General features: G+C 34.2%; 1 protein-coding gene across 2 annotated transcripts; it reads left to right on the forward strand.

The window, feature by feature from the left end:
* Window positions 1–5,346: 5,346 nt before the first annotated feature.
* Window positions 5,347–18,236, forward strand: LOC106164047 (sodium-dependent proline transporter). Of its 2 annotated transcripts, none has more exons than XM_013541832.2 (15): window positions 5,347–5,532; window positions 8,427–8,485; window positions 8,844–9,084; window positions 12,074–12,208; window positions 12,486–12,629; window positions 12,814–12,970; window positions 13,221–13,353; window positions 13,801–14,039; window positions 14,290–14,414; window positions 14,682–14,794; window positions 14,925–15,053; window positions 15,343–15,442; window positions 15,601–15,710; window positions 15,931–16,104; window positions 16,379–18,236. In XM_013541832.2, exons 2-15 carry the CDS (start codon window positions 8,480–8,482, stop codon window positions 16,559–16,561), a joined length of 1,989 nt encoding a protein of 662 aa, XP_013397286.2. In that variant the 5' UTR covers window positions 5,347–5,532; window positions 8,427–8,479; the 3' UTR covers window positions 16,562–18,236. The 2 variants fall into 2 exon arrangements, with proteins under 2 accessions (XP_013397286.2, XP_013397287.2); XM_013541833.2 differs by lacking the exon at window positions 5,347–5,532 and adding an exon at window positions 6,013–6,197.
* The last annotated feature ends 137 nt before the right edge of the window (window positions 18,237–18,373 follow it).

Raw genomic sequence — 18,373 nt, forward strand, 5'->3', positions numbered from 1 at the left:
CCCAGATCTGGCAACGTCTGGCAATGTCTGGCAAAAGGTATGGCCCACGTATGGCTTGCCACATGTGGGCCAGATGTGGCAATGTTTGGGCCAGATCTGGCCCAGACATTGCCACATCTGGCCCAGTCCACATTTGCTCATATGGCCAGATGTCGGCCCAGATCTGGCAATATCTGGCAAATGTATGGCATGCCAGATGTGGGCCAGATGTGGGCCAGATCATATTCAAATGGGCCAGATTAGGGCCAGACATGGACCACATATGGCCCAGAATGTTTTTTTTTTCTTTTTTTTAAATTATTTTTAATTATTCAATAAGATTACTATAAAAAAGACATACAAGATTCAAGATTCAAGTATTTATTCTGTGCTAAAACCCTAAACAAAATTATTACACATTATATAACCTTGCTGGCAACTAACATGTAACAAATTAAGGGTCACTCCTTGTCTTTTTGTACAAAACAATGTATATTTGAAAAAAAAAAAAAAAACTACACTGCAAAAAGGTAAATATACAGACACTTAACAGGAGGAAATGTAACTTACATACATGTAAAGAAAACAGTTATAACAACAATTTTTTTTTCAACACAAAGCTGCTCATCGAATCTGAATTAACACAAATTACAAAAATTGTAATTAATTATGCATGTACATGGGGGAGGGGTTTGAGGGGGAAATATTTTTGCACACATTGTCATTTTTAAACTAATTCAAACATATCATTAATAATAATAATCACTAATGAATATAGTTTTGTAATGAATAAATCTTGAATAATGAATGAAAAAACATTGTTTTTTTAGATGATGGTGAGTTATAACAAAATTATTAATAACCATGCAGTAACTGTAATTCAACTTGCATGCTGGCTACAGTACTGTACATACATGTTAATTCTGAAAAAAAAAATTTGTATACTCCAGCACAGATATAGATGTACAATTAAAAGAGAATTACATGTGCACAAAAACAAACCCCAGTATCAATGCTTTTGAATTAAATCACATCATGAATCAAATCACTCAATGAATTGAACCAGTTTGCAATGTTTGCGCTTTTTTCAAATCCATAACACTAAGAAATGATACATCCGGCTCCTTGACAAGCTTATAATTATTAATGGAATCAACAATATGGAACAAGTAACTCTACCAAGTTAACAACAGTTCATTCAAATGTCAAGTCAAAACACAACATCCCTTCCTTTCTTGGACAGAAACGGTCCTTTCAAAACATGTTTATTGACAGTTCAGTCTTTAAAATGTCTTTTCAAACATTTGCAGAATAGCATATGAACTCCAACTTTTATTCCTTAAACCACACTGAAAATTCTCAAAACTTATCAACTCATATCAAATCCCATGTCCTTTCACTACTACTGGTCTCTTCCTTTACGTCACATTCAAATGTATGATGTTCCCTTCACTTTTAAAGGTTTCTCAGACGTGTATGAATAATACTGTTTGTTTTCTAGTCCTCCACAAGAGCCACATTTATTTTTCTTGGATTTCAGCATTCTCCATGTATTTTCATCAATGATATTACAATATGCACCTGAATCTGGTAATACACTGAGATTAACACCGCCTCTATTTCCTCCATGTCTTCTGTGTATATTGCATTGGTTCCCACACCAAATGTATATGCACTCCTGGATTATCATGTTCAAAGCTGTCATTTACATGAATAATAGTTTCAGTTTTGCAGACTTTTGCAAAGTGATCCAACGTTCCATGTTTTCTCAGTCAGGGAGTTTCTACTTCGTTTTTCATGTCTAAACTCGTAATGTTTAGACTGGCTTGGTTTGTCAAATGACTTCGGTTTCATCATACTCACAGTTTCTGGTGTTCCAATTTCATTCAAAGCGTTAACTGTCTAATGTATATTCATGTTTCTAACCTGTGTTTGGGAGAGTCCTGAAAATATCTTGTACACCTGTCCCTGCTTAATACAACATAAGCACGCGTCTCCTCTGTCATGTATTTTTAATTTTCTATCTTTGTTCATTATTCATGCCGTCCGTTGGTTTTGAAAAGATCAATCTTTTCCGTCAGCGAAGAGGTTAAAACTGTCTAGCCATCGCGTCGAGCGTGACTTCTGTACAGTTCGAATTCCGTAATTTCACATTTTTCCTCCATTTTTTCAAAGAAAGTTGGCTCACAGTTTTGCACTAGTGTTAATCCTCGTCGCCAGTGTTGATGCCTTCGAAATAAATCGCATCACGAATCAAATCACTCAACGAATTGTATCAGTTTGATACGCTTGTGCTTTTTTCATATCCATAACTCTAAGAAACGCTACATCCGGGTCATTGACCGGCTTAGCATAAAAAGCGGAATCTTACAACAGCGGAACGAGTAGTTCAAAAAAGTTTTAGAACAGTGAATTCATTCAAATGTCAAGTCAAATTAAACAAATAGCACACTTATGAGGGGACTTTGAAGAAAAGAGAGAGAGATAAATTAAATCAAAATTTATCAAATGACGTCAGTTCAATGCATTCAGCTCACTGGTCAATAAAAAATAAATAAATAGAAAATAAAAATTGAAAATGAAAGTACCATATCTGGCCCAAGTCTGGGCAGCATCTGGCAAAATGTGGCATAAATGCCAGACTTTGCCAGACTTGGCCCAGATCTGGCAAGTGTCTGGCAAAATGTGGCATAAATGCCAGACTTTGCCAGACTTGGCCCAGATCTGACAAGTGTCTGGCAAAATCTGGCCCAGATATTGCCAGACGTTGCCAGATCTGGGCCAGACGTGGGCCAGATTACTGAGGCTGTCTGGGCAGTGTCTCTGTCATGGAACTTTCCAACATGTTTTCTTTCTTTCTTTTTTTTAATTTGAGGGAAATGTCAAAACTTTTTCACTTTAACACTTAAAATTTTTCAGGATTGGACAATAGTAACGTATCAAAAAATTTCAATACAAAAGCTTGTGAGCTATTGGAGTTATTGAACATTGAAATTAGTAACGTTTTTTATTAGAGTCGCCATTTGACACGGACTTTAGACACGGACTCAATGTTCACTCTGCTAGAGAGCTAGCATTAGCTGTTACCAAGTTTTTATGCAGTTTTGTAGGAGCTACAAGACCTCTGAGGGGAGAGCACTGAGAGCACAGATAATATACTCCGGGACCTAGGATCCCAAAAAGGTTTGGCGGAGGGGACATTTAAGTCCATTTTGAACGGCGGTTTACGTTTTTTAATAAATTCTTTCCACTTGCAATGGATTTATTAGCTTGTATTTTAAAAAGTATGTTAAAACTGGCATCACGTTTGAGGTTGAATAATACGTTTACAGAAAAAATATAAAGTCATACGGGTTTTACTCATGGTGCAATTTTGTAACATGAAGTGTAAAATTATGTCAAAGTTAAAAGTGCTTAACAACTTTCCAGAAACATCTGTTGTTCTAAAACAATGACAGGTTCAAAAACCGAGACAAACTGGTTGACTTTTTCCAAGGTCATCCCGTTTTATTTGTTTTGTTTTATTTTTTAGCACGTTTACTGTCGAGCTATTAATATCCGTGTTCGCAAGAAGTCTGGAAACAAACTACTCAACTTCCTGATAAAATTTGACAGACTTCCATATGTTAGATGACGCACAGCATCACAACTTAGGAGCCTTTTAAATATATAAGAACTGCTGTTAATTCACTCCCCCTTCACTATTACTTTATATTTCCTTATGCTTGTAACTTGCGTTTGATGAAATGATGGTTTTGAGAGCATTTTGTTACCATTTGTAGTTTTCCCTCGAAGTCAACTTTCATGGTAGAGTATCAAGGTGACCTTGCAGTTCATTTTGCCGCATGCTGAATGCGGGTTGTTTTGGCTGTCTGTCTCATAACGAAGGCGTAAACAACAGCTTCCATAGTGCCTCATCTTATTTCACTGTCCAAAAGGATGTGGTTGTAAACTTCCGCAACCACCTATAACCCCCACCCACCGCATTTTAAACTCTTTCTACCGTTCTGAAGCTGTCTACAAACTGGGATTCGACATCTTTGTTTATTAAAATATTCTGCAAATACATGTATCAAACTACCTACTGCACCACAAGATTTTCACGGGGTTTTTCAAAATGTTGGGTTGGGAAAGACCCACGAAAAAGGGGAAGAGATTTTTATTGGGTGCACTAGAAACTTATTATCTGTTAACACACACAAAAAAAACGATTTGTTTCCATACCAGGTAACTATGACAAATAAGGGTTTTTCCAGTACTTATGTAAGCATTCTTGTCGGAGCTTACACTTGCTAAAAAGTATGGATTATTCAGAAACAATACCATTAGTGTGATAACAGCAAGACCAATCCTACAAAAAATGTATTATTCAGTTCCTTTAGATATGCAGAGCTTCTATCAATTTTCAAATTTGATGGATAGATTTTGAATGGCAACTGCAGACGTCAGTCACAGAAACGTACATTAAGGCTACTAACTCAGACTTATCACACATCCCTTACCATCTACCAGTATTTTGTGCATTACTCAAGTAATACCGTCAGTATTGATAACTTGAAAATTGATTTCCAATTATTGCTTAAACCATGGACATAATAAGAGATCTTATTAGGTCCATGCTTAAACCAGTTACATCAATGGTTTTGTGAAAATTAATAAGAAAATTGAATATGTTTCCAGTTTTCAAAATATCCTGTTTTCAGCAAGAGTAGATAGGTAATTTTAATATTTTCATGTAGATAGGATAGGCGATATAAATCTGGATTCATTCTGCATGAGAAAACTACTGTTACATGTGTTTAAGAACAATTAAGAGGTTTGCAGCAAAGTAAAAATGGTACGTCGCTTCTTCCTCTACCAGGGCCACAATTGGATTTTTACGAGATATTCAAAGATAAATCTCACAATTATCTGCAGTACACAGTAGAGAAAAGAGCACATAATTACTACTGTGTTGTATACAGTGCAGGAAAGAACAGATAACTACTACTGTGCCCCGGGTAGAGATGCCCCCCCCCCCCCCCCCCTTCTCGGTATCCTAGCTTTAAGACAAGTTTTAAGGTAGAAAAGGGATGAGTACATTTGTACTTCTTTGCTGTAGAGGAATTTTCCGCTCATTTTCCCAGATTTACTTTTCACGAGTGACATTCTGGAACATTCACGGCAGTACTGAGGGTATCTTGTTACAGAGCCTGGCAGCCAGTTCTACCAAGCTGTGCATTTCACAACTATTACGCTGTGACGTAGCGGTGACTCATTGGCTGTTTTCACACGGCCCTCTAACTTCCATTCATTGATAAATCCTGTGATCTTTGACCCCACTTCCTTTTATAGCAAAGAGACCGTGACGTTTCAATGATGAATATTTATAACCAATGAAATCTCTCAGAAACTCAGAAAAATCAATATAAGAGCGATTTCTGTGTTTACGTGTCTCAGAATAAGATTCAGCGTTTCAAAACAAAACAGACTGTCGACTACACTAGTAAAACGTTTAACGGAATATTTTCAAGATTAACAAGACATCAAGACAGAATCTGAGAAGCAGAAAAGGTATATTTACTCTTTGTTTATAAACATTAGTGCGTAGACTACCGCGTGTACGATTTACGATACGAGCATTGTTTCTCCGAATACAGGTGCCCTATGTTTTTTATTAACATTTTATGTATGGGCTAATAATACACATGCTAAACGTGATATATACGTACCGTATATGTTAGATAAAAATGTATTAGATATGGTATGTCTTAATACAAATAAACAAGTATTTATGCCAAGGTGACCAACCATAACGGACCAGCTACTACTATTTCTACCCCCTGCTGACTTACGTTTTTGTATACTCAGAAACAAGACGTTCCCATGTAATTGTAATAATGTATTGTGAGAAGTCAATAGACAAGGGCAGCTGCTCTGTTTATTATAAAGCAGAGATAAAGGACAGGGCACGTGGGATGGTCGCGGACTCGATTCATCAGACCGCGATGTGCGGATGTAAAATTAGCATAATTCCAGGAAGGGTTAGAGGTCGGTTAAATATCGGAAGTTTGTTGGATATAAAAGGGAACCACTTCAATGTGGTGGTTTCAGTGACTGTTTACAAATTAACAGCGCGGTAAGCGAGGCCACATCATAAAAATCAATAATCTATTTAGGAGCAGGTCTGTGATCGGTAGACAGCATACGCGGTTACGAGAACGACCATCAAAACGCAGGTAAATTGTAAAATAATGTTGATAGCAGCTCAGATATTAACTTCGTTCACTTTATTACTCGACTGAATTCAGTTAATTTGTAGCTTTTGTCGGCCTGGTTGTTTGTAAATTGTTAAGTCTTTGCATTTGCAAACGCGTATGTCAATTTTAAGGGAAATAGATAGTGCTATGTTTATTATTGGCTGCAAACTGGCATTAAATCAGTGAAGATTCAGGTAGGCTTGCCAAAATTGCCTTCGTCTCTGTGCGAGTAATTTACTATTGATTCGGCGGGTGAAAGCCAGTACTAAATGCCACACTGAAGGAATTTGCGTCATAGTGCTATTCCTGAGAGGGCGACTATGTCCTCTACTGCAAGCGTAAATTGAAAAGAAATCCAATTTTCTTGCTTGAAAAGTTGTTGCGCTTTATATCTTGGAGGTGTGCCAAGATTTCTACTTTCTCCCCAAATATGTTAATAATGATTCCCAAAGGCTTAGAATACCTATTTACTCAGGCAGGACGTAGTCAGAAGAGAGCGAGTCACTGTCTGCGCTATGAACTGATATTAAGGTTATGAACAATATTATTTTATGGGTTTATTCCAATAAATTCATACAGGACAACTTTTTTGCATCAAGAAGTTTAGTTATTGATACTAATACAGTGGTGGATTTCTTTTGGTTTCTGGAAAAATCACCAATATTCCCCTCTTGATATTAGAAATTTGAAGAGCTCGATGATAGGTCTAAACTGCACCAAGTGGCACCGTTTGCCCTCCAAAACACTGAACCCCCCCTTCAAATAATCCTGGATCCATCCCTGCAACATGCCCATTCAAAATCTTGTTAGCTTCATGAGCTGTAAAAACTTCATATTTTGAGAATATGCTCTTAATTGTACAATGGCAAAAATAGGTGATGATGAATAACTTTGGGGACTGTATTACATGGAATAAATGATCAAGAAAATGCACTTGAATATATATATATATATATATATATATATATATATATATATATATACTGTTGTGATGGTAGAATTAAGTTGCAGGTAATGCTGGTTAAACTTTATGGTATTTCGAGTCTTTAGGTTGTTTTAATATAGAAAGTAGATGCCACTGTAAGACCTGTTGTCCATTGATTTAATATCAGAAATGTTCATGTAAAAATATCAATGGAATCAACATGCTATAAAATATTTATGCTACGCTCTATGTTCATTACTTTTTGTAAAGGGATATATGGCAAAAGTTGAATGTCCCAAGTGAAATAATACTCAGTATTTTTTATCTGCTGTTCTCTGGGATAAATGCTTCTCTAGATTGTATTAGACAACAATGTTATCATCTCTCACCAGCTAACCACTCATCACTGAGATATTATTTCAAAGATATTATATTATTTAGAAATTACCCTGGTGAAATAGCTGTCAATAATATAATACCATGCTGGTTTTACTGGTCTTTGATGAGGTACCTGTATATTGCATGACTGATGTCATCCAGATGGATACCTGTGTGGGTGAATTAATTAATCCTGTAAATATGTCAGCCATTCCTCAATTTTCCACTGAAAAGGTTCATTATTATGTCTGAAATGAATAGCTACAAACATCACATTCGGAAGATGAGCAATTAACACACTGAGTCAAAAGTTGACATTGGATAGGTTTAAAGGACAGTTTTTTAATGTGAGTGTGCATAGCATTAGGACAACTGACGGATGGTAAACCATGTAATACCATGCTACATTGCATTTTAAATTCGTTTTTTTCCTTGATTTGTATGCAATGGATAGAGCACAATGCTAACAACTTCACAACAAAACACGATCTACCTGCATAATGTCATCTAATGGATAACTGACGCTTTCTATAAAATAAACATGTTTACAAACAACAAGTGAAAAGATACACATGCACTTTGATAATGTTCTTTAACCCAAGTGGTTTACCAGTACATCAAGGTTACCAAGGAAGGTGAAGTTTGCTGTTGATCTACATGTAAATTCCAGGGTATATTCATATTTAAAGCATATAATACTAGACTGTTCCAGCAGGATGTGGTACTTTGCACTGTCTACATTCCACATGGGTTAGGCTGAAATTGATAAATAACCTCCAGTGTTTTCATTTCAGGACATCCTGTTCTAAAAGGAAAGCATAATTATTAATTTTTTTTTGTTTTGTTTTTTGTTTAAACAATGTTTTACAGTGTTTTCTAAATAAAATATTTCAACTGTTTTTCAGAGAAAGTTAAGTACACTAGTCCTGATCAATAAGAGTTTACACCTGAGGTAAACATGGAGGTGAGAATGTAGTTAAATAGTTATTGAAAAGCACACTCGATCATCACTGTCATGGATATTTGCATACTTAAAGAATATTTTGATATTTAACTACACAGCCAATAATATATGTGTCTTGATATAAATCAATACAAACAATGCACCAGGATATTTGAGGAAAACAACTGCAGGCACCAGACCAGGTACAGCATATCACTTAAAGTTAACTTTTTTTTACAATATTCTATTAATATTGCTAGTGACATATTCTCCACTCCAGAAAAAATGCCTATGCAATACAATGCTTTTATCACACAGCTTTATTTGTTAATTGATTATTGTACTCTGTGGTTTCAAGGTTATTTTTTTTTTCCCGTAGAAGAAAGCAGGCAATTATCCAGAAGTAATTGACATGGAAGATGAAGATGTTGCAAACTTCAGCAGCCAGCAGAAGATGTTGGAAAGTAATGACAATGTTTTTGATGAGATCGTTGAAGAGGATGACGATAACCGTGGCAACTGGACTGGAAGATTTGACTTTTTATTATCTCTGTTAGGATATTCTGTTGGACTGGGCAATGTGTGGAGATTTCCTTACCTTGTCTATAGCAATGGTGGAGGTAGGCAATTACTTTTAATTATTTTTGTTTGTTTGTCTGTTTTTTTTATTTTTTTTTTTTATTTTTTTTTTTTTTTATAAATTTGGGGGGGGGGTCAACATTATTTCCAACAAAGGAAATATGTAATCAGTGAATTATTATTGACCACCCATTTAAAGAAGAGAAACAGTATACAGCAGCAGAATATCATAAGAAGAAACCTTGCCACCCAGTGGTTTTATATCTATTTATATCTAAATAAAATCAGCATTACATTTAGATATAAATAGATACAAAAATTAAGATTGAAAAAAAATGATTAAAATAAAGACGTTCAGGTCAGGGTTTCAGTGTGGCATGATACACACAAGCACAGTGTTGTGTTCTTTTAGAATTGGTTTTATTCAGATGCTCTGACTATGCCTGGAGATATATAGCGCCTGTTTGATTTTTGACATAAAAAAGCAGAAACTTTTAACTTGAAAAGCTTTCAGATCTACTAGAAGTCTTGATTAAAAAGTAGAGTTCTCTTAAGGGCATCATTTATCAAAACAACAGCCAATGAATCCTCAAAATATCATGTGACTTTTTATTTAATTTAAACCCCATGATGTATGTCTCTGAAGGATGTGAAAATGGTAAATATATATCTGCCATGATGCTCTTTAACAGCCTTCCTGTAAATTGATGCATAATGCATATCCTGTTCCCTTGGTAATGATGTGGACATTTTATTGGCTCACAGCTTCTGGAGTAGATATTAAATCTCCTTAATTTAGTGAAAATGGACAAAGAGCTTTTAGAAGGACTGAGAAAATGAACAAAAAACTCAAACATATTTTGGAAAAAGAGCACAAGCATTACCAAAGATGCAAGTTTACAGTGGACTGATATTTTGGTGAAAGAAGCTGACCTTTACACACACACACATACACACACACACACACACACACACACGGTTAAAGTTATTTTTTGTAGATAGTGTAAAGACATTTTAATATCTGGCAAATTCTGGATGAATCTCCCTCCATAATCTCTTTTCAAGGGTAGACCGTTCGATCATCTGTATAAGGTTTTAAATAATGTATAGATTGCATCATAACTCAGATCACAATTGCCCTGTACTTATAAATAACAAGTGACAAAATTAGCTTTTAGGAAATAGGTAGACCATCGATTACTTGTCTCAGGTTTATGTGTAAGACTTCAGACATGTGCCCGCCTACCATTCCAATTACTTGATTGGATGATGACATTATGCTTTGTAGCTCCCCAAGTGGATTATCGATCAAATAATCTTCCAGGCTATGTAGAAAGAAAAGTAGATATATTCCATTGGCAGGGTGCCAGATTTTAGTGCTCCTTGAATAAGTGATAAAAAACTGTCTTACTTGTGGTTTCATGGCAAACAGTGTGCCTTCCTGTCCTGCAGATAAAATTGGCATGAAATCAATGTGGAGTGTGCTGAACAGATTTTCTGTAAATATTAATGTGAACCCAGTGTATAATGCAATGCCTGGTAACTGTATGTGTACATGTAACTTGTAGGCAGTGACAGTTTTACTTTTAAGTTCAGTGTAGCAGCATTACTTAGTGATTTTTTTACTTTTCATTGTTGTTGGTGGTAATGCCCCCATCACACTAGAGGTGGAATGAGCAAGAATGCCATCGGAAAGACAATTCTTTGTGTGCTCCTGGATATTCGAAGAGCATTCTAAAAATTCTGAGTGCATTCTAAATATTTTTACCCATTCTTGTGGCATCCCGAATGTTTTTGTCATGTCAAAAACTTTTGAAGTGCATTCCAAGTGGAAATTTATCGAATGGCATTTGAACAGTATTCTAACTGCACTATGACTGCATTTTAAATATTCTCACGGCATTCTGACAGCATTCGAAACATTCTTATCACATTAGAGGAATATTTAAACTTATTCGAAATCAGTAGGAATCAAGCCGGAATTACTAAATTAAAAAATTTGTACCATATTCTGGAGTGAATTTCAAATTATCATAAAATATTACGGCTTTGTAAGAATGCCTCTGGAATACTAAGAAGGCAAATCGAACCCACCTGGAATGATTCTTGCACATTTCAGGTATATTACCTCTCAAATGCAGCTCTAATGTAGTTGGAATACTGTAGGGATATTGCGACAAATTTCCTCTTGGAATGCACTTCGAAAGTTTTTGACATGACAAAAACATTCGAGCCGGCCACAAGAATGGGTAAAAATATTTGGAATGCACTCAGAATTTTTAGAATGTTTTTAGAATGCTCTTCGAATATCCTGGAATGCACAAAGAATTGTATTTCAGATGCCATTCTTAATCATTCCACCTCTAGTATAATGGGGATTTTATATCCCGCCACAATGTTTCGAATATGCCTCGGATGAGCTGAAATATTAATTTTGCCAGCAATCGAACTACACTAGTGCGCCGTTCAAAGTATATTCTAAATATTCTTACTGCCTTCTTACAGCATTATAAATATTCCTAGTTTTCCAACTATATTCGAACTGCTTTTGAGAGCTAATACAGTCGAAAGTGAACTCATCATTCCAGGCGAATTCAAGTGCATTCTGAGTATTCCAACGGTACTCTTACAATAATAAAGGTCAATTTGAAATTTTTCCCCGAATGTGGTGCAAATTATAAAAATTCTTCGTTCAGGCTCATTCTTCTTCACTTCTGCTGATTCCGAATAAGTGTGACGGGGGTATAAGGGTTGCCTTTAATGAAATGACCTAGGAGTCATTGAAATCATCAACCAATTATTTTCTTGGAATTCATTATTTTAAACAAACTGGCTAAATTTCCTGCTGAACTCATTTAAATACACATTTGCTGAACATTCAAAAAATTGCAATCATTGTTAATATTGCCACTAACAAGACAATTTATGGACACCGATATCTGCTCAAACAAGCCTGTCCCATTACTAAAACAATTATATCCTATTAAGACGTTTAATGATACATTATTCTTTCTCATTTTCTCATTTCAGGAGCATTTGTGCTGCCCTTTATTATAATGTTACTGTTGGTTGGTTTCCCCCTGATGTTTATGGAACTGGCCTTTGGTCAGTATGCCAGCCTAGGGCCCATTGCCATCTTTGAAAGATTCTGTCCACTTTTCCATGGTAAGTTAGTGAACATCTGATATTCACATCACGTCACAAGAAATAAAATTGCATGGGCTGTCATAATGCACAGTTCATAAGTGTACCAGAAGCAATTATTTTGAAAGCTGCTTATTCATCAACCTATTGTAAGATTCATGGGCTTATATATTCAACCATAAGTATTTTTCAATACCATTATCATTTACATCATCTTGCTTGAGACATCTGACAAACATAATGTACCATATCTGTTTTCTGTATAGTTAAGTACAATTTATTATTTTTTTTCATGTAGGCCTTGGTGTTGGCATGGTGATTGTGTCAGCCATTGTCTCCCTGTACTACAACATGATCATAGCTTGGACAATATTCTATATGGTGGCATCATGCACAGATTATTTGCCTTGGGAGACTTGTGATCCCAAATGGAGCTCTAATGGTTAGTATAAAAGTGTTAGACATGTTTACTTCTTCTCTAAATTGAAGCTTGGAGCACCTTAAGATATATTCTTTGCTCATGAAAACCATTACCATTGTATGATTCTTTGGTGAATTTCACCCTTTTTTCAAGTTTAATAATTTACTAAAATGAGGTTTTTATTTCTATTTATGATTTTTTCCAGACTGCTATTCATACAAAGATGCTGAATACTGCCAGGCAACCAATGGGAGCCTGTTTTACAATCGAACATGTTTCAATAGTTCATTAGTGGAAGACTTTGGAATAAAAGATTTGGTAGTGAATATGACTAAGAAGCCTCCTGCAGAGGAATATTTCAAGTAAGTGGCCTTTATCTTTTTTGTTTTATTTTGTAAAAGTTGACAAATCTCTTTTGTTTCTTTGTGGCAGTGTATGTATAATAATTCATGTGCTGATTTTTTACTAAGGCGAAAATATTATGATATAAAGAAAATAAAAAGTAAATTTACAAATTTAACTTTTATTTTTATTTTTAAAAATTCTTATACCTTCAGATATAGAAAAACAGGTGCAGTAATACTATGATTAACATGTTATTTCACATTTCAGGAATTATGTTCTCGGCCAGACAGCTGGCATTGGTGATCTTGGTGGACTGAAATGGGAACTTGCTTTGTGTTTGTTGGCAGCTTGGCTCATTGTATTTGTATGTCTTAGTAAAGGGGTGCAGTCATCAGGCAAGGTAGGATGTTTTTCCTTTTTTTTCCTATGTATCAATCATCACTTTGAGATCCAAAATGTCAAGAAAGGAGTCTCTAATTTTTGTCCCCACCCACACATTATTACACCCACCACTTGGTAGTAAGTTTTAAAAATTACTGTATATACATCAATATTCAGGGCATTTCACAGAATATTTTAGGGCTTAATTTAATATTTAATTAATATTTAAAGGCTGGTTTTATAATACTGTCTCTCCTACACTTACATTCTGTTTTTGAGAGATGGTGTTCCTTTTAATTATTCCATTTGATTATTTACCTTTTTGATATTGCTATCACTATTGCTTTTTCATTTGCTCTCTCTCTCTCTCTCTCTCTCTCATGATATATAATAATAAATTAAACAAAAATATAATTATTTTTCTAATTGCAAATTGAAGTTATGCATCTTTGTTATCTTTTAACAGGTTGTCTACTTCACAGCTCTGTTCCCTTATGTTGTTCTGATCATCCTGTTCTTCCGCGGCGTCACTCTGCCAGGTGCTGTGGATGGAATCATTTGGTACCTAAAACCAGACTTCTCCCAGCTTGGAACAGCCAAAGTATGGGTGGATGCAGCTGTCCAGATATTTTTTGCCCTCAGTCCAGCCTGGGGTGGACTCATCACGTTGTCCAGCTACAACAAATTCAGCAATAATTGCTTCAAGTAAGATGTTTTCAAATTGATGCTTTAATTATTACAAGGCCAATGAATAGCTTGTATCTAGGATATAGTTTTTTATAAATTGCATAGCATTGATTCGGGTACACTTTCAAAGAAATCAGTTATGTATTTTTCAATAACATAAATTGCATGCAAGAAAATTTTTTCGCCTATTTTGTTAATAAATAAATGAAAATATATCAGTATTTATTTACAGTTCTAAGTCTCACATAAAAATCTTTTCTTTCATCAGAGATGCCCTGATAGTGTCCATAAGTAATGTGTTGACAAGCTTGTTTGCTGGTTTTGTGATCTTCTCCATCATTGGGTTCCTTGCCCATGAGCTAAGCCAACCAGTGGATAAGGTGGTAGATGAAGGTAAGGAATACATATCTGCTGGAATAAAATGATTAATGTCAGAATATTCAGAAATAATGTGGTTAGCATAATGAATTGGTCTCAGCAAATTATTCACCAATTAGAAATCTGTCCTAATTAAATTTTTTTCTTGAATTTTCTTAAAGAATTTCAAATACATTACAGGCATTATATGTAATTAGTGCTTATTTAACCTATGTTCAAACATCATATAAATTTTAAATCATTCTAACTTAACATAATATAATATTTTTATTTGTTTTATAGGAGCAGGTCTTGCATTTATTGTGTACCCAGAGGTAGTGACCCGCCTTCCCATCTCACCATTTTGGTCTTTTCTGTTTTTCTTCATGATGTTGACACTGGGGCTTGATAGTCAGGTAAGCAAAGAATTCAATTTCAATTTTAATTCTTATGTCAGAAATACAGAATGGATTGGTAATTGTAGAGGAACAAATTTTCTGGTATTTCCATCTCTAAAGAAACTAACCGTTTTATTTTTATTAACAGTTTGCTTTGCTGGAAACTGTGACTACTGCCTTCCTTGACCGCTTCCCACAGTTCCGTGAGAGAAAGGTGTTCGTGGTTCTGGGAATGAGTGTTCTTGGTTATCTTGGTGGACTTATCATTTGCACTAAAGTAGGTATTTGGGATGAAATATTGGTAATTCATCGTATTTGAAGAAACACTATATGCATATATGCTTTAAGATGTTAATTTATAATTTTATTTATTTTTCATCTATTCATTTATCTATATATTTGTATGTGTCATCTTTGTCTTGGTAAATTTTTGTCAGATTCCATATCTTATCTTACCTATATCTTAATTCTCTGTGGTATATGGTGTTTAATATTTTAAAACATTTTAACTTTTATTGCATATTTTGCAACAATGTATTTTAACTCAGTTCGTGTTTTTATCACAGGGTGGTATCTACATTTTATCTCTGATGGATGCCTATGCTGCCAGTTGGTCTGTTTTCCTCATAGCCATGACAGAGTGCATTCTCATTGGATGGGTTTATGGTGAGCAGAATTTTTGTCCTAGGAAATAATTCATCTATTTCGTCAAATAGAAATTTAATGCTTTGAAGCTTAATGCTAAGTTGTGACTCAATTTTTATTTATTTATTTATTTTAGAAATTATACACTTAATTTCACAATATCTATTTGCCCATTTTAGGAGCTGATAGGTTCCTGAGGAACATTGAAGAAATGATTGGTGAACAGGGCCGTGTATTTAAATATTTCTTCTCCATTTTCTGGAAAATCCTTAGCCCTGCAACTCTTCTGGTAAGTGTTTGTATCATCAAATTTTATTAATAAGTTAATACACTTAAATTTCCTTATGACTTTATATTTTTAGAGGAATCTAGTTTAATTGAAGTGTAACATTAAACCAGTATTCAATATTAAAAACCTGAAACCTAATCCCAAACATAATACACAGAACATATGAAATATTTGCAATACACAATGCTAAATATCAATGCAGTTTTAATTTGTCTTTCAGTTTTTGTTGATTTTCAACTGGGTGCAGTACAAACCTCTGACATCAGGCAGTTTTGTGTACCCCATGTGGGCTAATGTCATAGGCTGGCTAATGGCCTTGGCACCTATTATTGCAGTATTGGTATTAGCTGCCATAAAGTTATATCAGGCTCCAGCTGAAAAATCTTTTCTAGAGGTGAGAGTTTAACATTTTCTTCTTCATTGAAATTTTAATTTGCCATACTGTTTTAATTTTGGCAAATGAAATTATATTGTTGTGTATTCTGTAATGATTTATTATTATTATTATTAAACTACCAATCTATCTTTGTCAAATTTCCAATCTATTACCGTTCAAAGAAATTGCTATTTTTGATGCCTTGGTATACCAGGAAAACCTGTATTTAATGAACAGAATACCAGGATATGATACAGCTCCAAAACGTCAATTTATTTCTATTTAACTCCAGAAATTTGTCCATCTTCTTCAACCCTCTGCTGATTGGGGTCCAGCTCGAGTTGCAGAGAGCCAGGACAGTGTTGCCTCAGCAGTAATCTACAGACCAAAGCTGCCCTCTACAGAAGGAACAAAAATAGTCAGCCGGCAGAACAGCACCAGTAGCACCTACAACACATTACCTCAGATGGAGTAGATCATTACATATGTGGTGCATTGCCAATAGATATCAAACAACTTTACTCTATATAAAATAGGATTGGAATGTGGCACATTCCTCTTATATCTTATCCCTTGGTCCAACAGGGAATGAGAAATAAATTATTATTATTGGAGATAGTGGCAGCATAGTAAAATCACAATATGTTTCAAAAGAAAAATACATAGGAATTAGGTTTTTAAGATATTTGATCTTTAAAAAAGTGACATAAAATGAGAAAAATCATTCACAAAAAAGTGATTTTGCTACAAAATGCACTGTGATCAAAATGTTCATTGATGATTTAATGTAACTATTCAGCTACATTTTTGAAGCATTCAGTTCACTCTGTCAGAGACACATAAACATAACCTATCGGGATTGGTGCTATGGCTACAAGAACAAAAATAGAGGGGCAATTTCATGACTTTTTTGAAACTAAAAAAGTACTGTATAAAATGTTATGCTCACAGTATTTTGAGTCACATTTTAACACGTGTCTATAATTTATGGTGGCACTGATTGCCAGATTTAGATGGATCAGTACATTTCTTATAAGTTTTATTATTAGACCTCAGGTAGCATTTTATTGTAATGATGCCTGAAATATTTGTATAATATTAATATTTATTGTTGCTGACATTATGTGAGTCAAAATATTTTTTCCTACATTAATTAGCATTGATTTTGAATAGTTCATTGTAAGTGGTGCACAATAATTTATATAGCTTGATCATTCCAGAGAACTTGTTTACAAAAATCACATAATTCAGGTCAAACTGTTATTTAAAACTGTTGATTAATTATTTTTGAAGTATTTATTGATGAGAGTTATCAGTCAGACCATTTTTTCTTTGTTTTTATTTTTCATTGCATTTTTTTTTTTTTTGCACTATGCACAATTTTACAAATGATGGATGACAGATCTGAGGCAATTGAATGAGTGCCAAGAAAGTATGTGACATTATCTCTACAACATCAAATATTTTACCTGTAAATATAAAAAAGTTTACAACTCCAATGTATATGAAATACTGATAACTACACTGTATATAACAATGCACAACATCTTATATATGTAAGGTATACACCAGTGTTCTGTCCCACTGTCATGTTGCTAAACATTATTTATAGTTATATTGTTATATATAGTTATCATGTTCATCAATATTGACAATATTAACTACTGGTACAACATTTCCATATTAATTCTATTTATTCATAGTAAACAGGAGTTTGATTTTTAGGAAATGTTTTGTAATATGTTTACTAAATCCCTTTGATATCTATAGTTAATGTATTTGTTTGCTGTCTCATCTTTCCATTTAACAGTTATTTGGTGAAGGAAAATTCCTATTGAATTTCAACCTTCTACAGTAATTTGCTGTTCTTTTAGGGGTATCTTATTTGTTTTTCTTTTGTTTAATATGGAATGTAAATAATCAATGCCTTTTAAAAGTATTGTTATCTTTGATTTTAAAAATATAAATGATTGTGTAAAACTGACTGACTTTACTTTGTAAAGCTGCTTTTCGTTAGTTTTCTTTCAATGTGAGTTTCATGGAGTTAATATTAACAGTGGTAAAAATATGCTAATAAGTAAAATAATAAGACATGGGCCAATGTAGGCCTACCCAGTACACTTGTTATGGAAATAAAACTTTAAAATATACCATTTTTGTTTATTTATTTTTATTTTATTTATTTATTTATTTATTTATTTATTTATTTATTTATTTATTTATTTATTTTTTCAAATTACTTTTGACTGTGTAGCCTGGAATACCAACAATGCCTCAAGCATGTACA

This window comes from Lingula anatina, chromosome 1 (genome assembly GCF_051362555.1).
Source record: "Lingula anatina isolate TDL-2025a chromosome 1, LinAna3.0, whole genome shotgun sequence".
In the NCBI taxonomy this organism is placed as follows: domain Eukaryota; kingdom Metazoa; phylum Brachiopoda; class Lingulata; order Lingulida; family Lingulidae; genus Lingula; species Lingula anatina.